Source organism: Pomacea canaliculata, linkage group LG8, assembly GCF_003073045.1.
Source record: "Pomacea canaliculata isolate SZHN2017 linkage group LG8, ASM307304v1, whole genome shotgun sequence".
NCBI lineage: Eukaryota > Metazoa > Mollusca > Gastropoda > Architaenioglossa > Ampullariidae > Pomacea > Pomacea canaliculata.
In genome coordinates this window covers 5,643,114-5,667,354 of record NC_037597.1, presented here as the reverse complement: position 1 = coordinate 5,667,354, position 24,241 = coordinate 5,643,114, and the positions used below count along the sequence as shown (strand labels likewise).

At 39.7% G+C, this 24,241-nt stretch overlaps 1 protein-coding gene across 1 annotated transcript; it reads right to left on the bottom strand.

Moving 5' to 3' along the window:
• Nucleotides 1-6,983: 6,983 nt before the first annotated feature.
• Nucleotides 6,984-14,653, bottom strand: LOC112570918. Its single transcript, XM_025249635.1, has 6 exons — nucleotides 14,216-14,653; nucleotides 13,646-13,745; nucleotides 12,150-12,343; nucleotides 10,040-10,125; nucleotides 9,403-9,652; nucleotides 6,984-8,166 (listed from the first exon to the last, which is right to left on the bottom strand). Exons 1-6 carry the CDS (start codon nucleotides 14,507-14,509, stop codon nucleotides 8,032-8,034), a joined length of 1,059 nt encoding a protein of 352 aa, XP_025105420.1. The 5' UTR covers nucleotides 14,510-14,653; the 3' UTR covers nucleotides 6,984-8,031.
• Nucleotides 14,654-24,241: the final 9,588 nt, after the last annotated feature.

The window sequence follows — 24,241 nt, the reverse complement described above, 5'->3', positions numbered from 1 at the left end:
TTACCCTGTGGGGTTTTTACTCCTGTGTTTAAAATTATTTGTTTGTCCGAAAGACTAATGGGTCAAAAAAGATAAACGATGTAATAAAAAGAAAACAGGTAACCAGCCCTAACGAAAGTATTGTGAAACACGTCTGCTCAGAAAACTGAGAATTCGAAGGAAGAGAGAGAAGACAACGAGAGAGGGCAAACAGTGTCAGTCAAACATGTCGATCTCAGTCGAGTGACCGACAAACCCTCCTGACCAAGTTTTCCCCGCTGCCAAACATTACAAACAGTGAAATAGCAGACCGACTGGGGAAGTTACAAAAAGTTACAGAAGTTTTGTGTAAGCAAGTGGAGGACGACATCGCTCACTGAAAGAACAATATAGACAACAAATTGAGTTCCTGTCGAGTACTATCTTCGATCTAAGGAAAGAGAATGATGATTTAAAAAAATAATAGAGATCTTCAAATGCAAATGTTAGAAATGAAAGAAGAAATCACTGGGCTAACCTCACTGACAAAAGAGCAGCAAGAAAGAATAAACATCTAGAACAATACTCGCGGAAGAGACTCTGTGAGGATACATGGCCTCCGGATAATGGAAGGGAGGAAACAAGTTGGGATTGTGAGCAAAAATTCCTTAAAGTTGTCAAACATTACTCTTGGTCTGCCAGACATACACTCACAAGATCTCAGCACTGCATAGAGTGGGGAGACTCCAGCAGGGCAAACCGAGACAGGTGATAGTAAAATTTGTCTCCAGGAAAGACAAGGAACAAGTCATCAAAGCGGCTGCAGACTGAAGGGATCAGGAATCGTAATATCAGAGGACCTAAAACATTTAAACATCCAAAGACTTAATCGTCTCAAACAACAAGAAGAGTGGTAGATGCATGGTCGGCAGCAGGAGGTAGGCTGTTTGCAAACTTCGAGATTCCAGTGGGTAGAAATAAAAGTGGAGACACGAGTCCCATAGACAGGAAGCTAACTGAGTTACACAACGAACAAAGAAGTCAACACCAAAGGAGGAGCGAGGGCAACCCGCAACGCTTTCCTCAGGATACCTTCAGAGACAGCATGTTCACCGGCCGCAAATTCATCAGCAGCCGACCCATAAAGAAAAAGCTCAGCGGGACTGTGTCAACACTCCCTCTCAGCTCTCAAGATCCAGCCATTCTACCCCAACTACACCTAATCAGCCGCGGAAGCCGGTTCGCCCCAACCAGATCAACAAACCGTGAATGAAGTGACTGAGGTGTGCAGTGGGATGAGCAAGTGTTATTAAAGGATATTACTTGTGCAAAAAACAATTCTATTTCTCAACACCAGCTTACTGGTAAGTGCATCAACATTATGTGCACCCTTATTTGAGATACGCCTTCAGATTTCCTCTGATTTCCTTTCCTTGCTTCCAATGATATATGGTTAAAATGTGGCTATTCCTTGTGAAATATTCTACTGGGGAAGGTATGCACACACCCAGACACATATAACGATTAATTGTTAAAATTTGTCAAACCAATGTTGTAGACATGATTTGTAAAAACGTACGTTCAAAGTTATCAGAACCTGAAGCTGTTTGTATTAGATTCTTCCAATATTTAGAAATTTCCACCACCAGTGCCAGCAAACATGATCACCGCCTATGGCAATTAACGGTGACTATGATAAGATATGCCAACCCAATAATAAGGAACTGTCTGTTTTATTTGTGCTTGTTTGTTTATTTTTGTTCATATTTTTTGCTATGTTTTTTGTGCTTTTTGTCTGAGTTCTTGTCAAGCTGGTTTTTTGTCGTGCCTGGCTTGCCCACATATGTTTTATGGGTATGCTTTTTTATTATAAGTTTACTCACTAATATTCATATTTCATCCTTGTTGCATTACATGGTGTCACTTTTGGTAAATATATTTAGCCACTGCTGTATCTGTATTATTTTACACCTTCTAATCATAATATGAATTTAGAGCAGGCTGCAGAAACAGTTAGTAGAGGCAGAACAAAAAGTACAAAAAGGGAGCTATATTGGTTTAAGTACCTATTAGTTTTAGCTGCTGCTAACTGTACCTTTCTATTCACTCCAATATGAGTACAGACTTACAACTCACTTTTGCATCAATGAATTGTCAGGGACTGGGGACATGCGAAAAAGGGAGATGTGTTTCATTATTTACGGAATAAGTCTTATTCAATCTACCTGTTACAGGACACACATTTCGAACATAAACAGGAAAAAATGATTTGCCGCAGAATGGGGTCACTCCTGCATATTCGCATCATTTACTTCTTCCTCCAGGGGGGTAGCAATTCTATTTAATAATAACTTTGAATTTTCATTAAAAAAAAGTCTATAAAGATAATGGAGGAAATATGTGATGGCAGTGATAAAAACATTAGAGAAAGAGTTTTTAATTGGTAGTTTTATGGGCCAAATAAAGACGACCCAAAATTCTACTCTCAGTTAGAAATATGTTAAACAGATAGGAGTAGAAATATTGTTATTGGAGGAGATTGGAACATTGTTTTTGAACTTTCAACTGACTGTCATAATTACAAACATAAAAATATATTAAAGGGCAAGAACAGTTGATAAGATGATGACAAACATGGATCTAGTAGACATATGGCGTGAAACTAAACCAGAAGCACTAAGATATACTTGGCGTAGGAAAGACCATTCCAACAGAGTAGATTAGATTTTTTCCTTATGTCAGATTCGCTCTCAAATTTGGTCATGGATGCAAATATTACTCCGGGCTACCGTACAGACATTCACTGATTACTTTGTCATTAGTAGAGAACAAGAGGAAAGGAGATTTAATCTATGGAAGCTAAACTCTTCACATCTGAAGGACAAAGACTATCTAACCCAAATAAACACTGTCATTAAAGAAGTGACAGAAGAGTACTCAGTGTTCCCATATGACAGGGAGAACTTTAGCAAATATTCACCCAATGGAAATACAGTTTGTAGTGTCTGATCAAACATTTCTAGATACTATGCAATGAAAATTAGAATGAAAACATGACCTACTCTAGCAAGAAAAAGAAAAGAAATAATGATAAAGAAAAAATATTAGAAAAAGAAATTACACGGTTAGAATTTAAAGATAAGTAAAAGAAGAAGAAGTCCTTGAACTTGAAAAGAATAAAAGTGAACTCATTAGTTTAAGAAAAAAGAATGAGGGTGTACTGATTCGCTCCAGGGCAAGTGGATAGCAGATGGAGAGAAAGTAAGTAATTATTTCTGTTCACTGGAAAAACGTAATTATGTAAGTAAGCAAATTCGGAAATTACAGAAGCAAAATGGGGAAAGTATTAGAAAAACTGAAGAAATAAGAGCAGAAGTGCGAGAATTCTTTCCAACCTGTACTCAGAGAGAGCTGTTCAGGACTTTAGCTTTACTAATATCCAAGAAGATATACCAAAACTTACACAACTTGAACTCAATTTGTTGGATGGAAATATCACTTTAGAAGAAGCGAGCCAGGCAGTTAAAAATATGGTAATGGGAAAAGCCCAGGGAGTGATGGATTCACTGTGGAATTTTTTAAGGTCTTTTGGAAACAACTTGGACCTTTCATTGTTAGATCTCTAAATGAAGGTTTTAGTAAGGGTGAATTATCCTCTACACAAAAAGAAGGTGTACATCATATGCATTCCAAAGTAGATAAACCTAGAGACCAAATTAAAAACTGGAGACCAATTACTTTACTAAATGTGGTATATAAGATTGGCTCAACATGCATTGCAAACAGAATGAAAAAAGTTTTATCATCCCTAATTCATGAAGACCAATCTGGTTTTGTCCGTGGGAGATACTTAGGGGATAATGTTAGGCTGATATACGATTTGATTGAACATTTGGATAAAAATAAAGAACCTGGTTTGTTGGTATGTCTTGATTTTGAAAAAGCGTTCGATAGTATCAGCTGGAGCTTCATGCTGAAAAGTTTTGAATTTTTTGGTTTTAGTTCACAGTTTTGTAAGTGGATAGCACTTTCTACACAATATCAAGTCTAGTGTGTCAGTTAATGCACATTGTCTGAATGGTTCTATGTTAGAAGAGGATGCGTCAGGGGGACCCAATTTCGCCTTATATATTCATCTTATGTGTAGAAATTCTAGCTATATGATTAGAAAAAATACATACATAAAAGGTATAAAAATCCAAAATAGCGAAACTAAAATTGTACAATATGCAGATGACACAGAATTGACTTTAGAGGTGATAGACAGTCTTTTGAAGAATCAATGAAATACATTAAAATTGTTCGAAAAATATCTGGTTTAGTTCTGAACACTGAAAAATCAAGTGCAATATGGCTGGGAAGCAAAGCAATTCAGCAGCTAAGTATTTACCCATTTACAGATGCAGTGGAACCCAGGAGAGTTCAAAATTCTTGGTATTTGGTTTACTAATAATCTAAAAGCATGTATAAAGTTAAATTATGATAGTAAGCTAGCCGAAATTAGACATTGTTACAAGATTTGGCTGAAAAGACAGTTAACTCCATTAGGAAGAGTAGCAATACTCAAGTCCTTAATCTGTCAAGTTAACACACTTGTGGTTATTGCTGCCAAATCCCCCAGATCATATTGTTAACAACATTCAAAATCTATATTTCAGTTTGTGTGGGGTGGAAAAAAGGATAAAAATTAGCAGAAAAGTGTCTATTAAGAAAGTATATAATGGGGGATTGACATACCTGATGTTAGAACTTTTATGAATGCTTAAAACTAACATGGTTGCGGAACATAAAGAAAACAGTCATAGCTGGAAAAGGATTATTATGTCCTCACATAAAATGTTAAATTACCTAGACAACTTGGCCAGCAGTTGGCTCTTTTGTAACTGTAAATAGTTTCTGGGACGGATGTTTTAAAAGCGTATGAGATATTTGGAGAAAGTGTTGTGTGTAAACATATTGAAGAGATTATATCAGAGCCTATTTTTTGTAACAATAAAATTAAGATTGGGAATAAACATTTCTGTATAGAAGTTGGGTAGACAAAGGATATATTTAATTAAACACTTGCTGGATGAAAGAGGAAATTTTCTATCATGTCAAGATGTTAAAAGGATATATGATGTAACATTAATTTTGTCTTCTAAATGGTTGCATAGATGCCATAAAGGAATATATGCATCAAGACAGAGAGAATGCAACTGATCCATCACCGCTTGCCTTGATACAAATAAAACTCTTAGTGTAATTCAATCTGTACAGAAAAGGTGCAAGACTGTACTATGAACATGGTAACTAATACACTGTGCCTAACTGTGCTCAAAAATGGGATACAAGACTAACTAAATAGAAATGTAGATTGGCACATTATCTCAGGAAAGTAGCCAAGATTAAGATATTAAATTAAAAATGGCTCCAAATCAGAGTCTTGCATAGAATATTGGGGACAAAAATAGTTATTTAATATGGGTCTAGAAATGATGATTTTTGTAACTATTGTAGATGTGAAAAAAGAAACATCAACATATTTTTTGGAAATGTAAAGTGTTCAAGATTTTCTGGCAAAACTTTCAAATTATGTGTCAAACAAATGTGGGATTATGACAAGGGATGAGTATTATGTGAACACCTGGTTTTATTTGGATGCCCAGTAAACTAAGACAGATGATGTACTGGATTTAATCTTACTACTTGCGTAAATTATACATATACTCTTGCAGATTCAAAAAAACACCTCAGTTTGCAACCATTCATTCAGATACTGCAATATAGATATAAAATTGAAATTTTTAATGCACGCCTGGAAATGAAAGAAGGAAAAAAGTGTACAACTTTGGCTACCTATATGCAACTTGTTGACCAAAACTTAAGCAGTGGGACTAGACTTTCATACATGTGATATACACTATTATATGTCTTTTAATATTGTTATATATGGTATAGTGCAATGGATGAATGGCTTAAACCTAGAATATGCCATATGATTAATAGGTAAATGAAGAATAAATGCTCATTAATATCGTTCATAAATATAAATAAATAGTAATGTGCGATAATAATAAGAAAAAATAATGTTATATATGTTAAAAAGAAGCTAGTTTAATTGTTAGATACTAGATAGTATATTGAAATTACTTTAATCAGAGTCCTGCACAAAAATGTTGGGGGCAAAAATTGTCTGGCACTATTTAATGTTTGTGATATTGTTATGTATGCTCGTTATAATTCAAGGAATTGATTTGGATGATTTTGTCATGTAATGTAATGTGTTAATGGAAAATAAAATGTTTTTTATTAAAAAAAAAAAAAAAAAAAAAACAATAATAAGGATACACCATTTTACAGATCATTGTTTCAAACATTTACCTGATGTGATTTTTATAAAGTATAGTTTTTGTTATCTTGTACTTATTTCTAACGAAAGATGGTAGCTGTATGGAAAAAAAGGCTCATGTCTAGTAAGTAGTTCACAAACTATATATAAGTTTACATTAAGATTATTTACACAATTATATATGTAATGCAAAACAAACAAATCTTTTATTATAATGTACATTAGCCTTTAATTGTTACTTGGGATTTTCAGTTGTTTGGAGTACAAGTCCAGTTGATAAACCGTCAACCGACTCAAACATGGAGCTTGATTAACTGCTGTCTTTCAAACGGATGCAACGGTTAGTGCGTGACACTGATACAGTGAAGATCGGCTGTCCTGGGTTCAACTCTCGTCTCGGGCACGATCTTCATTATCTACATGTGAAATCTGTTTCCTGGTCTGTCTGCCTTGCTGTGATGTAACTTTAGCTGCTGGCTCGGCATAAAGCTTCACAACCGGTGATTTCTCCACACAACAGAAGTCAGTTCTTCCCAAGTCCGAAAAGTCAAATCGTCCCAGGCCCAAGAGACAAATTGACCACAAATGAAACAAGTAGCTATTAGCATCAAATATCATAAAGAAATGTCAACGTTATTCGAACAGAATAGATATGCAATGGTCAGCTCAGGCTGTATCTGTAACAACCTGTGAATAAGTTTGGACACCTTTTACTAAACATCAATGGCCGCTTGGCAATACAGCTCCAGAGAAAGTATCGTACTAAACGTGATTATCATTTTTTAAGCAATCTTTAAAGTTAAAGATTTTGTCATCATTTTATTGCGAACTAATATTTTGTACTTTTTAACCCTATCTTTCTGGCTCGACTATGAAGATCAGATTGGTTGATAAACATCACACCTCAAGTATCTCATATCTCATGAATGAGAGAACCACTCCCATGTTAACGTCCGACTTGAAATGTGTTGAAGGGCACGTCAGTGTTGTGACAGTTAGGTCACTTCAGGCTAACACCTGTCAAAAGGATCTTGAATCTTGGAGACTGGTTGTGATTGAAAGTATATTTGTTCACCTGTCGCATCCTTATCTTCATTTTAAAAAACTCTCTGCAAGACATCCAGCAGGATTCGAAAAGGGAGGCAAGCAGCAGACAAACTTTTTACTCAGCATTTACTTCCCCTTAACCAGTTTTGCAGAATATGTTTTTTTCTTAAATAATTAAAGAACTAGATTTTTTTCCAATGTCTTTATAATTTCCTGATTTTTACATGTAGTCATTTTCGTACTATACACAAGGCAGTGAAATAATATTACAATTAGTTTAGAGATTTAAGAATAAAAGAAATTAAAGGACGTTCGAGTGTCTTGTGCAGTTATTTCCTAATCTTTACAATGACTACAACATTTAGTAAAGCACATTTCTCTGTGTAGATACGAGTTTCAGACCACAAATTTACAGTCGGTTGAACAAAAACACGAGAGTCAGCAAACAGATGATACAATGACAAAAACATGAGCTATCAGTGCATCAATAAAAAATCTGCAGAGTGAGTATTCTCACTTAAGATGTTGAGAAACATTGAAAAAATCATGGTCTTACAAACAAATTTAAAATAGCTCTAGAATAACAAAATGTGAAGTGTGATAATTTAAATTGCATCTCTTTTTTGTCAGGCAAATGACTGTCCTTTTCTCTAAGATGTTTGATAATCCGTTGTCCTGAAATCTGGATTCAAACGTTAGTCACAACCTCTGCCAAGATCCACGTAGAAAAGTTGAACGTCGCGTATGATCTCCAGGTAGGTGGCACCTTTCAGGTTTATCTTGTTTGACAGGAGATTGAGTTGTTGGGTCGTGCGATTGTTGTACATAATCTGTAAAAGTATGATGACAAGTTAACTCTTCTGTGCTGATAAGATAAGAAGTAAACATGTTCTGTGTAATTAATAAATGTTTTAATTTCGCGTTACCTGTAAAACAAAGCTTGATTTTTATAAGCACTTTACACATTTAATTTTAATTTAGTACATAATATTAATTAAGTATCCAATTAACGATATTTAAACCATTAAGTTATCTAATTGAAGTTCAATCTATTTAAATTAAGATATGTTTACAAGTTTCATTTTCACCTGTGATTAGTTGTCCCTTTTAGTAATTAATAATATGCAAACAGTATTATCATCCAGTCGGTGTGACTATTGCGGGATGAGTGGGTAGGGTTAATAGTTACCTTCATCTAAATTCATGGACTAGAGAGATTAGCAACAAGAAAATATTCTCAAGCGAGTAGGTATCGACACAACTAACATTTTTCACATGTAAAATTCAACGTATTCCATTGAACTTTATTTGGTAAACCAGGATTGTACACTAACTTATATGTTGAAACACAAAGAAGTAATCTTTCGGAGCTACTTGGAAGTAATGTACATTGTGGCACCAAATGCCAGTTATGTCAGTAATCATCAGGGATTCAGATGGTTTGTCTGGAATGTTCCAAAAGCTTTGCAATACTTTCCAAAGAATTTTGAAGCATCATTTTTAATGAACTAGTGAAAAACAGAAATGTATAACTAATTTTTTTTATTTATTTATTTTTTTTTTTGGCAGTGGTTGATAAAAACTGACGTGATTTCTGATTCTTTTCTTTACAAAGTATAGGGGTTTTTTTTATCAAACCATAACAAAAGCTTTAATTTGATAAACATACAAAATAACTCTTACTGATTTTTAACTAACGTTTAAAGAGGATTGCTTTATACACTTAGACTGAAAGAACATCTGTTAAGAATGTTAAATAGGTATAAAAAATAAAACAAACAAACGCTGAACGTGTTTTAAATGTTCAACAAAACAGCTTACTTGTAAATATTCATCAGTCATTCGAGTTCATGAAAAAGCGATCATTTCTTGCATGCACCTAGCTAGCCTATAAGGCTTTTGGCTTTTTTGAATTTTCCCTCCGATGCATACAAATAATCTTTTACCAACCTTCCTCTTTTTTCACCGTCTGTAACCTCCCTTTAAACACATTTCTCACATTTAATTACCTCCCTTCAAACACATTTCATACATTTAATTACTTCCCTTGAAACACAATTATTTACCTCCATTATACTGTTGATGAGAACCCTGAGAGTGATTTCAAAGTAGTCATTGGGCTTTAGTGGAAGATCTCCTATTTCCTTTTTTGGTGACCAGTCACATTTACCTAGGCTGTAAGTGGCTGTGTACGCAGTGACTGAATTATTACGTTCACTGTAATCCGTACAGAAATCAAGATTAAGGTAGATGCTCCCAGGGCCGCGGTTATCGTCACATGAGGCATTTTGACTGTCATGGAAGTTGAAGTTCATCCTGTAAAATCACAACAAAGTACAAGGAGGAAGAAGTAATATTAGTGCAGGCTGAGTAGTTGTGCTTGTGCACCACTTGGTAAGGTTTTTAAAGAAAAGGTCTTTGGCCTGGAAGCCTTTTACTTCCAGCCCTGAATTACTATGTGATCTTTATTCTGTTTACGATCAAATTGAAGGGGTTCTATGTCCCATTTCGAGTATTAACCTCCTAACATGTTAAACGTGAAACCTTAGACTTTGACGGCTTCTTTTCGGTTTTTTTTCTGTCTGCTTTTAATTCGTGATTTTACCTCTTAAGTCCTTGTGATGAAATTAGCTTCACTACATGATACACAATGGCTCTTGACTACAATAAGTAAATGTGCTTCAGTTTCTATATGGCTTTTACCTTTCAGTTCCGTTGTATTTGCCCTTGATGCAGGCCTCCCATCCTTCTTCGACGACATCTGGCAATGGCTTGTTAAATGGAACAACCTTTTAAAAACACGAATTACATGTGATATTTGAAACACTAGGTCAAGATCTCTGTCTGAGACACACAAACACTCGTACACACACGCACACGTGCATTATCTCTCTGAAATGCACTCTTACCGTGTAAAACATAAACTCACACTCTCTCTTTCCCCAATACACACATTCTCTCTCTGAACAGTCTAAAACATACATAAATATACACGCACACACTCTATCACACACTCACACACTGGACTATAGCAACACCCTATTTACTGACCTCTTTAGTTGCCTGCTGGACAAACTATAAAGAACTCAGTGCTGCTTGTATTTCCCTCTGTACGCGTGAAGTCGCCTTTCGTATGCCCTCAGCGAGCTACACTGGTGGACACTACTTCATGTGAATTTATTCCAGGACAGCTTTGCCACCGCTTTCTCACTACGACTCTTGGGGTAAAATAGCATCTGCGGGGTATGGATACCGCTTTAAAATTTTGGAAACAAGACGCATGTCCTTCAGATTCCCACGTTGCCGCAGGGTCTTTTAAAATATCGTCCCAGGGCTGACCTTACGACCCACCTCAATCATGAACACGTCCACTTGCTGGTGATTTTCCCTCACTGACCGCCTACGCCAGGAGTGGGCAAATTTATTTTCACAGGCCGCACTCAAAATTCAAAACTATGCGGCGGGCCGGTAACAAAAATTCATGTTCAGTGACTACATATGGGGTGAAATTGGTGGGAAACTCAAACACACAAAGCCAGCAACGTGTTTGTGTCAAAACACCGGTGAATGTTGGTTGGACTATGTTGAAACAAAACGAATAGTCATGGTGCGCGACATCTTGCAGCCACCGACGCTCTCTCATGACTACATCAGGCGCATTGTTATTGGTGTACTTTGTCTGTGTTTGACTGTTCCCTGCTGCCTATTCCTTATGACAAGTCGTATTCATAAAATGAACATAGGTGAAGAAAAAGAAAGAAAACTAGTGCTCTTCACATGTTGGCAGACGGGCCGGTTCAAAAACATCCGCGGGCCGTTCTTTGCCCACTCCTAGCCTACGATGTTTTCAACCCTGGTCTTAAGACCCACATATTTTCTAAATTCTTCAAGTATCCAGTGAGCACCTTTTCTTGTGACCTATCCAGCCCCACTTCCGCTTCTTGATGTCTTGGCTGGCAGGATTTTGGTTGGTCCCCTTCCACAGGTCTGTATTCGAGATCTTCTCGGACCATCTGATTTTGAGGATGTGGCGCAGACATCTGTTGACGAATGTCTGAATCTTGTTGGTGATGGTGTTTGTCACATGTCATGTCTCAAATTCTTATAGAAGGACTGACTTTACGTTTCCGTTGAAGATGCATTTCAGTGTGTAGAGATAAAGCCTTGAAGTTTCAGACTGGTCGCAGGAATGCAAGCCGGGCTTTATTTGTTCTGATTCTTATATCTTCCTCTGCACCTCCCTCTTTGCTGGCTATGCTGCCAAGGTAGGTGAAACGATCAGACTCTGTAATACATCCCCCATGCTGTTGGAGCGGGTCTTCTTGCTTGTTGTTGACCCGCATTACCTCCGTCTTCTTGTTGTTGATAGTCAGGCCAGTCATGATAGCTTCTTCTGAGAGCGAAACAAGCTCTGGAACATACAAGGGCGGCGCAGGTTTGGGAGACCTAGACAGACATGGAGAAGATCGGTCCACAGCGAGGCGGAGGAGGCTAACATGGTATGGTCCCAACTAGAAAGGGACGCACAGAACCGGATCCAATTGGGTTAAAAAGGAATAATAAGAAGAAGAACATTTTCTTGTCTTTTCTCCTCCCCCTTTATAGGTGTCCAGGTGGCCCAGGGGTTAGTGCCTATCACAATGATACAGTGAGGATTGGTTGTCCTGACCAGATCTCATCTCGGACTGCTTCCCGTCGTACTAATCCTACACCTTTCACAAGTAAGGTACCCCACACAACGCCAGGTAACCGTTAGTAGTGTTCTAAAAATATTCTTTACTTCTAGTAGTTCATACACAAATACAAACATTACCGGTGAGTAGTAGGTGGTGTTTTTACACGTCCCTTGCAGCTCGGTGTACTTGCTGTTGACTTGACACGTGACCGTCTTGTCGGCGTGACGTGAAGCCCAGACCAGAGACGGATTGCACGTGAAGTTTGTTCTTTGACCCTGGACTAGTGTCACATCGCTGTAGACGCCGTCATCTCGAGAGGGCGCTTGGCATTCTGGTATCAAATATATTCACAAATCAATAGCTGCTGGACTATGCCAATCACTGAATTCTGCAAATGGCGTCATTAAATTCTGAGTTCAGTTAGAAAACACTCGACAAAGTCTCATACACTTGCTTGCAGACAGTATTCAAGATTTACGAAAAATACATTTTAAAACAGAACCACTCAGTGCATGGTTCAGCTGAACCTAGAACTTACATTTACAACAGGTATCACAAAATCTTTGAGATTGCCAGAATCCTTCAGCATTTATTTTTAGTCTTCGGCGGCTCTAAATATCACGTGCACTTAACAAGGGATAAAAATAAGACAATTGAGCAAAATGACCAGGAAGAACTTGTATCATCATCATCATCATCATCATTGAATTTTAAAGCTCATTTCTCTGCGTGGATATGAGCCAATGGGTTGTACACTACAAAGGAACTGACTTCTGTACAAGACGCATAAGCGCCAGAAAGAGAATGGCACGATGTGAACTAAGTGCATGGATGAAGATTAAGAACTGACAAGTACTCTTAACTGCGCAAGAAATTTATGAAAGTTGAAGGTCGGATTAGAACTCTTCTAACGTAGTTCAAAGAGAAATGGAAGAAAATTGTAAAGGAACTTGAGAAGAAAAAGGAACCCAACGTTCTGTGTGGCACGAGCTGCATTTATGTGAGATTCATGTTCAAATGATGTGTCAATGATAACACTGAGATTCCGGATAGAAAAGAGATGACCTCGCACCAGAAAAATTAAAAATAAAAATAGTAATGCAAACAGGGGACATTTGCAGATGCTAGTGGAAAGAACTTATTTTTGTCATCATTAATGTTCAGTTTGTTAATGCAGGACATCTAGACTTTTAAGGAGTCTGTGGTGTGTGGTGTTGCAGACCTGCTGCAGCTGAGGAGCGAGGCCAAAAGTAACAGAAGCAAAAGTGCATCATCAGAATACATGTGATGCTGAAGGCCTAAGTTGCAGATGGTTGAACCAACATGTACACGTTGAATAAAAGAGACCCCAAAACAGAGCCTTAAGGTACCCCGTACTTCAAAGTCTTATAAACATGTGGTGCTCACAGCTACCACAGACTAGAAACGATCAGTCAGTTCAGAAACCAGTTCAAAGCCTAGCAAAGAGACCGAAAACAAGGTGAAGGATCTAGTGTCAACATCGTGTGTATCAAACGCAGCCGACAGACCCAGCTCTGATTTCTTAAACTTTTCATTTGTCTTATCACACTTTCTAGTCCCCCCCCCAAAAAAAAAAAAAAAACCAACAAAGAATCATCGAGTTTATAGTTACCTGCAGCAAAAGGCAGACACTTGTAGAATGGAAATGCAAAGGTGGGCACGCACACCTGAGTATCATCGCAGGAGCGGTTTCGACATCCATTGCTTTGGAGCTGTTCACGAAGATACATTATTTTCTTTAAAATATTTCAGTAAAATAACCCATAGTTTTAGACGATTTGGACTAAGTTAATACAAATAGCTTAACCTTAATATAAGATTTTATTTACGAAATCTGAATGGTCAATCAACTTAATCAATTATTTAATTTGATAAATCAAATGAATCCTCTTCAGTTATCGAGCCATCAACACAAAAACATAGTGACAAAAGGTTTGGCATCACAATGTACGATGAAAGTGGGACACCTGAAACCATTGAATTTCGTAGTGGTACAGTTGGACTCATCTTCAGAAAGGAAAGCGATCAATTATTTAGAATTTGGAAAGACACATTAAACAGCGATCAGACTATGGATTGAAATTTGTGCTTCTTTACTTCGTAAGGGTACTGTCAACCTGTTAACTCGAAAAGAACGCTTCGAACAATAATTAATTTTAAAAGAGATAAGACCAGTACATACTGTTTTGTCCCAGTCAGCGCTCCTTTCAAACCATTCATTAGCCATTCCACTTGTAGTGTCTGATGTGATATTGTAAGCATGTAGAACACAGTTACCATCAGTGGCCAGGGTCCTGTTGTAGATGTAAGAATAGGTCTTGCACAGTTTCCGGTACCAACAAAGTCGTTCACACTGATACCTGTTCATGAGAAAGTACGTCCCCATCACGTCCTCTCTCTGACTTTGCAGCTGAGATGACATGGACATCTCAGCCACATAACAGACAAGTACCAAAGCAAAGAGTTTCTGATACATGGTCTCTTCAGTACAGTTTAGTAATGCCAAGACATCGGTGAAAATCACTGTTTAGTTTGTAGAAAAATAAGGCAAAGTGTGTTGATGTCTGTAGCAGATAATCTCTCCTGTGCGATACAAAACTTATCGTCGACGTCCTCAATATTGACTAAAATCTGCTTGGAGCCTCATCATAAAGATGGATAGAACGGGCCGGGACAAAGCAGCAGCCAGTCGTTGTTTACTTTTGGTGGAGCCAGCGCTGCATCCAGTCACCTGACAAAAGAGAGACAGCGCGTGCTTGCGCCGGGGACAAAAGCGTTCGTGTTGGAGCAGGAAATATTCTCTCCCTTGCTCCCTTACCTTGTCCAACCCTCTACCCAGTTACAGCTGAATCAATTGGGGGAGCATTACAGTCACCGGTTAATTTGACCACTTACCTGCCAAAAGGACAACGACTCTTAGGCTATTCACCCACAACCCAGAGTACATTTGACTACAGCCGCAGATATAATGACATCCGTTGCTTGTTGTATATCCACAAAACTACATTTTTATAGTCACATGTGTGTTAGCCGCCATTGTTATCAAAGAAAACGTGTAAGTTGTGGCGCATAAATACCTGTGTAGGTGCGAAGGTCTGGGTGGGGTCAACTATATACTCGCTTAATAATAAAGAAGTGTGATTTAAGTTGCTTATAATCAAGCTAAGGAAGGAACATGCTTCGAGAGCTTAAGCCAAGGATGAGACATGAACAGAATACGAAGGACGGAAGGATAAACAACTATGCAGACAAATATTAAAAGACAAACATAAAACAAAGAGCAATCAGGAAACAAGCAATAAGTGTTGAGAGTGCTCTAAATCTCCAGAAGAAAACAAGCAGGTGGACTAGTCAACAGACTATAATCACAACTATTGACAGCAATGTTTACTGGTGTGAGAAGCAATGATCGTAGAATAGAGGCGCCTTTAGTGCACGTTTGAAAAATATTCGATAGCGGGTAGGTGTCGGATATGGAAGGTAAGAGTTCCACTGGTTTGCAGCACAGTAACTAAAACTCCGTTAACTATACGTTGTTATTATGAAGAAAGGAATAGAGAGAGTACGGTTATCAGACGAAGAGCGGAGTTGTCTAGATTCGATATAAAGGAAAAAGAAATCCGAGAAGTAGTCAGAGCAAAAAAAAAATGAAACACAGCACGGACAGTTTGTACTGAATAATTCAAAGGGAGATTGATTGCAAACGAAGGAGAGGAGTGACATGGTCCCGTATCCTGGTTCTAGGCACCAGACGTACAGCGGAGTTTTGCACTTTATGTAGTTTATGATTTATGTATACGGGGTAGCCTGCGAGCAAGCAGTTACAGTAATCAAGCCGAGATAAAACAAACACACAGACAAGAGTGTTGGTAGCACCTGTAGAGACAATGTAACGGATGGCGCTGATCTTACGGAGGTGATAATACGCAGACTGGCAGACAGTTGTAACTTCTTCTGTTTCTTCTTTTCGAGCAGAAGAGGTCGTCCACTTTTTAAAATTTTGTTCTCGGTCATTCAATCTTTGACTTCAGTATTACAATCAGAAGATTGCTTTTATGGTAATAAAAATTGAAACCAATAAATGAAAGGGAAAAAGTTCTTTATTATCTATCTATAATTCTTAAATTTTTTTGCGAACCAATAGGAGTTTCCAATATCCCCAACCTATCAATTGAATCATCATCATCATCGTCGTTGTCGTCGTCGTCCTGACTATATTTATGAGGCTCAAAATCCTCATACAACTACGACAGCCCCATTGCTCCGTTTCCTCGAGTGTATTGAATGGAAGGGTTAATAATTTAAACTGATGACACTGCTGTCGATAAGCAACTCAGAAACTTGAGCACGTGGAGGATTGATCAGAAACTGTTTCAATAGGTCCTGTTGGACTGAACTGTGGTGTATGGTTTATGTATAACACTATCGACATTCTTTAGTCCGACCAAGGACTACCTGTGATATTAATATTGATCTGTAATTGTTTATGACAACAACACTTGTGTGTGTTTTTTTCTGTTTTGTTGGTCTCTTGTTTTGTTTTTATTGTTTGAAAGCGGTGTCTAGTGCAATATTTCTTCTTCTTCTTTTTTTTTTTTTTTGGCCATATATATTATCCTCTTACATTGTTATGATAAAGAATGCATTTTCATGAAGTGGCAACATCCGTTGAGTTCTGTAATTGTCTGTCCTTGGGGAAATAAGACCGGTTCATAGATACCCCTGAGATAGTGTTACCTCGTGTTTACTGCTGTTTACTAGTTGGTGTCACCATAACTACCTATAAGTTAATGTTTCCCCTAGTTTACAGCTACCTACAAGCTGGTGTCACCATTGCTTCGAGCTGAAAACACCAGCGGATAATATCTTCACCTTCCCCACTCTTCTTATTGACTATTGACAGCTTACCGTTCAACATGTTTACAACAGCAACCTGTGTACACACACAAGCCATCAGGCCGTCTTCGTCCATCATTTAAGACGACCTGCATTTCCGCTGAGTCATCGACAACCTGCGTGATGTCGACATCCCTGATGTTAGTACTCCTTTGTTTTAACAGCAATGCTGGATGTTTGAAAAGCAGTCGCATAGCAGTAGTCGTTGTCTGCTGTTGTCACAACATCGAATGCAGTTATTGATGTAGTTTTCTCTCTACTCCACACATTTATTTTAGAAACAAAACCAAAAGCAAGGTGAAGCTAGAGAGATCCGGGTCGTGTACTTGTCAGATACGATGGTCCTTCACCTAAAGCTCTCAATGTTTGCATTTCAGTCGATGGGGAACGTGTTCGATTGTGATGAAAAGGCCTGTCCAAGTGCTGTTGTTCAAAACTTTCAATGGGGTAACTGCATCGCACAGATCGTAGTTACGCGACCCTGTGTGTGAGTGCGTGTGTGTGTGTGTGCTTGTGTATGCGTGTTGCTTATTTAAAGGTTAACTGGATATAATACCTGGTTTTGTGAGACTAAGATAGCAGCAATAAAATCATTCCAATTATATTTTCCTGTCAATCAATAACGCATTGTCCGTTAATCCTTCCATCAAATACTGTTCGCAAGTGTATTTTCTGTCTCACGATAAAATCTTCTATCTGTGGTATTTTTTCTGAGTGATGGGTACTTCATAGTTTTTAGACTTACGATATCTAAACTTAAAGAAAGTATGCAGACAGTATGATTGCAAAGAAAAGTTAAACTAGCCTCTTTCTAGAATACTGGCAGTATGATCGTGGTCCACCGTGCTTCGTATACACCAGCCTCGCTTTAGTAGTTAGCTGGAAAAAAAAATCGTCTGCTAGCAGTCCAGTAATACAAGTTCATGGCTTCACTCACTTTGGCAGCGACCTTGAGCTATATTGAATAAACTGAAGTGACGATCACCCTTTTGCAGTTTTATATCATAACATTTCTTCATATTCTCAAGGTAACTTAATATCTTCCAGTATTTTCCTGATGTCACTGACCTTATTCTCTGGAGTCGTTACCGTTACATCTACAGTGATCTCCCTTTACTGCCGAAACGAGTTCTCGCGTTGTTCTTCTATCTACATCTTTCTAACTATTTTGTGACCTTTGTTACTAGTGATCTTCTTCAGCGTAATTCATACCGAAACATTTAATTTTGTTGTCGCAACAACTTAAAAATCCTTTAACGTCATCGGTTGCAGGGCATAATGCAACGGTGATAAATAACAGTTTATTGTTCATCTTCCCTCTTGTTTTAGTGACAGCTATAATGGCTTCATTGATTGACTTCATCTTGCTGCCTCAGCGTTTCAAATCAAGCATCAACAAAGCACAAACGAGGTCCTTTCCTGGCGCTGACATAGGCAGCGACCACAAGCTCGTCCTCACTAGCCTCAAGTTGAAACTGAAGTTGAGACGTGACAACAATAAGAGCCCTCGCATCCGATTCAACCTTGAGAAGCTCAAAGATCCGGACACAGAGAGGATCTTCCAGGCCCAGGTGGGGGGGGGGGCAAATTTGCAGCCCTGGCTACTATAGACTGCGACATAGACGCCCTTGCTGGAAGTATCAAAGAGGTGCTACTCTCTACTGCAGACGAAGTGCTGGGGAAGCAGAGGAAGCGCAAACAACCCTGGGTAACAGACGACATCCTTGATCTTTGCGACGTAAGGAGAGCCCTGAAGAAAGGGAGAGGTCGAGACCCGACGTCAGCAGACAAGTACAGACTTGTCAACCAGAAGATCAGAACAAGGATGAAGGAGGCAAAAGAAGATTGGATCGAAGACCAGTGTTGCAGCGTGGAAATAGGCTTGGCAAGCGGAGACAGCAAGAAGGCATATTGAAACACTGAAGGCCCTCACCAAGACTCAGCAGCGACCAGCCACAGTCATCGAAGACAGCGCCGGACAGCTCCTTACGGAAAACGCTGCTGTACTAAGTCGTTGGACTGAATATTGCCAAGACTTGTACAACTACAAGATCGAGCCAGACACCAGCATTCTCCAGCATCACCAGACTGGGACAAGAGAGGCTGAAGACCTGCCAGTCCTCACTGATGAGGTGAGAGAAGCTATGCACAGTCTGAAGGGAGAAAGTCACCTGGTGTGGACAACGTACCTGCTGAGCTGCTGAAGCATGGAGGAGACGCAACAACCAAGGCCTTCACCACACTGTGTCAAAGATATGGGAAGAAAAGAAATGGCCAAAAGAATGGGCTCAGTCTATCATCATCCCACTCCCTAAGAAAAGGAACCTGAGGCAGTGCCAGAACTACAGAACCATCAGTCTGATAAGTCACCCAAGCAAAGTAATGCTCAGAATCATCCTCAACCGCTTAAAACCCATTGCAGAGGAACTGCTGGCAGAAGAACAGGCTGGCTTCAGGGCTGGAAGAAGCACGGTAGAACAGATCTTTAACTGCCGTGTTATGATAGAAAAACACCTGGAGCATCAACGTCAACTATACCATAACTTCATCGATTTCAAAAAAGCTTTTGATCGTGTCTGGCACGATGGACTCTGGCAGGTCATGAGATCATTCAACATAGAGGAGGGACTGATCCAGATGGTAGCAGCACTCTACAAGAACGCCTCCAGCGCGGTACTACTCACAACCAGCTAGGCGAGTTCTTCGCGATGACGATCGGGGTCCGTCAAGGGTGCCTACTCTCTCCCATCCTTTTTAACATCTTCCTTGAAAAAATCATGCAAGACACCCTCCACAACCACCTTACCTCAATCTCCATTGGTGGCAGACCCCTGTGCAACCTCCGCTTTGCAGATGACATTGACCTCATGGCAGGCAGTAACAACGAACTTCAGGATTTGACGGACAGACTCTCCAGGCGACCGGGGCCTATGGCATGGAAATAAGCTCAGAAAAAAGCAAAGTAATGATTATTTCCACCACCCGACAGCAGCAGCAACATCGTCATGAACGGCCAGAAACTGGAGGAGGTCAACAGCTTCAAGTATTTGGGTGCCACCTGACTAGAGATGGTTGCTGTACAGCAGAGATCCGTATCAGGATTGGTATGGCAACATCCGCAATGTCCAGGCTGGATAGGATCTGGCGAAGCAACTCAATCAGCTTCAGTACCAAGCACAGGCTGTACAAGTCCCTCGTAATGTCATCCTACTCTACGGCTGCGAGACTTGGACGCTGCTTGCCGCAACGGAAAAGAAGCTCCAGGCCTTTGAGAACAAGTGCCTGAGAAAGCTGCTCCGCATCTCGTACCGCGAAACACAAGACCAACGCATACGTACGGAGCACCGTAACTCCCTCGTGGGCCCGCATGAGCCCTTCTGGCAACAGTGAAGCGGCGCAAGCTCGCCTGGTTCGGTCACGTCACCCGCCACAACACCCTGTCCAAGACGATCCTACAAGGAACCCTCGAAGGGAGCCGTCGTCGTGGTCGTCCGAGGAAAAGCTGGGTTACCAACATTAAAGAATGGACCGAACGCGCGATGCCAGACCTGCTCTCATCTGCTCAAGACAGGACCGGGTGGAAAATTCTGTCTGTTGCTGCTGCCGGACGGTCCCCCCTACGCCCGGACCGGGCATGGGACTGACCTGACCTGACCTGATAATGGCTAAAATGCTTGCTGATGTTTAGCACGGTGTATGAATGTTTTCATGAAATATATTAACTAAGCCTCTGGTTTTAAGAATAAGAGAAATTGTTAGAACGCAGTTTAGGTGCATATGTGAATGTATGTCGTTAGCGTAAAAAGCGCGAAAAATGAAATGAACATGGTCACGGGGAGCTCACTCTAACGAATTAAAAAAAAAAAGGCAGACGACATCGGCTGACATGACAACTGAAGGAAGCGGACGTGCGTGTATAGAGAAAAGGTAAAAAGTCAGCAATTAAGCAGTAATTCCTTTCCTAGCCAAAATATCGTTCGTAAACCTATTCGATATTTATTTTACTCTACGCCAATTGTTTATTTTTCGCTTTGTTAACGATTTAAGGAAATCTGTGAATCGATGGTTACGTTAACAATAGTTCGTGAAATCTAGACAGTTGAGTGAAGCATGAATGAGAAAAAAAAATACTAAAAGTTATAGGAACAGAAAGTGAACAGGATATTATATCCTATATAGTATAAAGATAATTAGAATGCGCGGGAGTGAGCGAGTATCTGTACGCCTGTGGTTGCGAGTACATGTACATGCAGGGCCGTGCTTAGGGGCAGGCGGACGAGGCATCTGCCTAGGGCCCCGCGCTTCAAGGGGCCCCGCGCTTTTGATTGATATGTGACTTTAGATCCCAACTAAAACCGTGTGATCGTGGCGTGAGGGCCCTGCACATGCCCTTTGCCTCGGGCCCCGCGGGGGCTAAGAACTGGCCTGTGTACATGCGATTGTGTATATTCACTCACCCGCACGAATGTTCATTTTCCTCTAGCACAACAGTACAAGTGAAAATATGGAAATAGGAAGAGAACAAATCTTTAATAGACATTATCATTCAGTCTACGGAGAGTAATGTTTGAAACATACACAGAAATCATGAGTTTTAGCAGATAATCGATGAAAATTATTTGAACGATAGCATCTGCTACATCCGACTGAATGATTCTTGTATTAGTGGACCTTGAAAGCATTTATCTACTTAATATAGATATGTTTCCAATTGAAGGCAAGAATCCGGCTTGAGGGAGGGTGTTCTTATGCATAAAATAGTGCAGTTTATTGTCCCACTAAGTTAAGAGATACAGCTAACTTGAAAGTTTAAAGGGTTTTGATTGCTTGTGTAGATAGACAGAAAAATATTTATTAATTACTGAAATGCTGCTTAATCAGCAGTGTTTTCAATCTCAGCCTTCATCTTGTTTGAATAACACACTTGAAGAAATTTTGCACCCTAATGCTAATTAACTTGACATTTTGGGACAGATAGTGAGTGAGAGAACATCTGCTGAAAATTTTTGTGTGAACATTGATATTGCAAATTTAAGTGCACAATAATGTTTATAAAACTAATATAATATATAATCATTTCAGTCGGATAGGTTATTGTAATATAACTGCATTCGTTTACAATACTTAAGATGTAAATAACGGTGTTTATTCAACATTTATTTTAATCAAAGACATGAAAAGAAAGAAAAAACTTTATCTCGCTTCTTGTAAAATTTCTAGTGAAATCATCCAGCAAAATGTACTTGTCATTCGTAATGTCTTGCTGTCATTTTCGTACACGACAGAAAAACAGTGACTAAACATAATTCTAGAAACCTATTTTGAAGAGAAATCGTATTACAAAAGAAACACACAGGAAAAAAGTATATTTAGTACACCTTGTATCAATCTCTAACAGCTATCGATACAGAAAATTTGAAGGCACCTTTCACAGTTCTTTCCGCGTGCCAGATTCCATTGGTTGCTTTGTTTGTAGCGCTAGTCACATCCTCTGCTGAGGTCCACGTAGGAAAGACTGACATCACGGTTAATCTCCAAGTACGTGGCGTTTGTCAAGGTGATGTTGTTTGACACCAGGTCGACTTGTTGGGTTGGGTGATCTTTGTAGATAATCTGCGAAACACCAAACACAGACAAATAACAAATAATGTCACCAACAAAATTGCTAGCAGTGACCTACTTGTGTTCAACATAGTCTCTTACTCCTTCCTGACGATTTCATTTCCTGTTAAATCATGTGCTAGTGGTTTGTATTGTTTTAGTGGTTTAAAAAAAAATTGACTAAAGTTTACAAGCAGAGTTAGGCCTTCTTTCATTTTCTAAAATGACTCGGTCTTTTCAAAGAAATCCTGATGGACCAAACTACTAAGCTATGAAGTGCTAAAAGAAACAAATCAAACCTTTGCAATATACGGAAACCGCCCCAGGCATTAACCATAATTAGTGTCATGTTTATTGGGCTTAGTAAATTAATCATCCCCGGTGATGGTGTATTTGTATTTGTGTTACATGTAAATATTACTTAAGTTTTAGTTTCTTTCTAGAAAAGTACTTTCTTTTTCAGCCATGTTCTAAGCGAAACGTCCAGACATCTAGCTGACCACGAGTCCTCTTCTGTTGCCGACCTTCTAAGACCGCACGGCGTGTAGAGAGAGAGGAGGGCAATGATGACAGGGAGGATGAAATAGATCGCCTAACCTGTGTCAGCCTTGGGGCGATACTGGACCGTTGGTTGAACAAAAGACCAGGAAATTGCGCCACCGTTTTAACTACCTGGAATCAGTAGGCTGTGTACCGCGGCCCACTAACGTCACGACTGACACATAACCTAGGGATGCCAGAGTGCGAGAGAATACGCCCCTCCATTAAGACCTAGAGCGGGACAGTAGCGCCACGCGTTATTGCCACAAACGGGGACAGTGGTGAATAGAAAACCAGACAATCGGGCACTAGTTACGGACCGTCTTACTATTAAGAAGGTGGAAACCCATAGGCTGGGGACTTTTGTCGAACCCTAGCGGTGATGCGTGATTGGTCGTAGTGGTAAACATGAGGGTGTTGTGAGAGTGACTGATCAATCGGGCGCATGTGTGGCCCAAGCCAGCTTTTTAATATTGTGTTGGAACCCACAATCGACGATTTCGATACTTGACTTTTGGAGGGTGCGCATCAGAACAAAACTTACTAAATCAAGTCTTCGGAACCACGTGTTGTCAGCTACTACCATTCAGACAAGAGAAGTGGAGTAGGGACCGGCCAAAAAGGCGTAAAGCCAACTCATAAACCCGAGTGAAAAAGAAAAGGTACCTCTGTACCTGCAAACCCACGATCAACTCTTGGAAGCGCAGAGGACACGTTACTCTGCTCACAAGAGCCGGCGCTGATTCCCACCCGGAGAAACTTCAGACCTGCTGGTGACAGAAACGGGGTGCACGCTGGTGCAAGGGGACGGTACCTGTGAGCGCTCGTCCTAACTCCCTGCCTCGTACATCTCTCGTCGCGGTGACGGACAACGAATAAACAAGGTCATCAGCCATCATTTCTTCTGCGTTCATCGGGAGGCCCTTCTATACAATAAGAACAATTGTGCAAGATCGCAAGGGACAATTGTGTGATCTCATCAGAGACTATGCATCCCACACAGCAAGGGCACTTGGGTCAAGCTACGTTGCGTGTGTATGCGTATTGTATGGACTGGGTGAGTGTGTGGTGGAACGAGTATGATAGTTAAGAATAGATTAATTGACTCACTAGGTATCTGGATTAGTATTAAGGAGTAGGTTAACGAGACCTACATAACTAGCCAAGATAT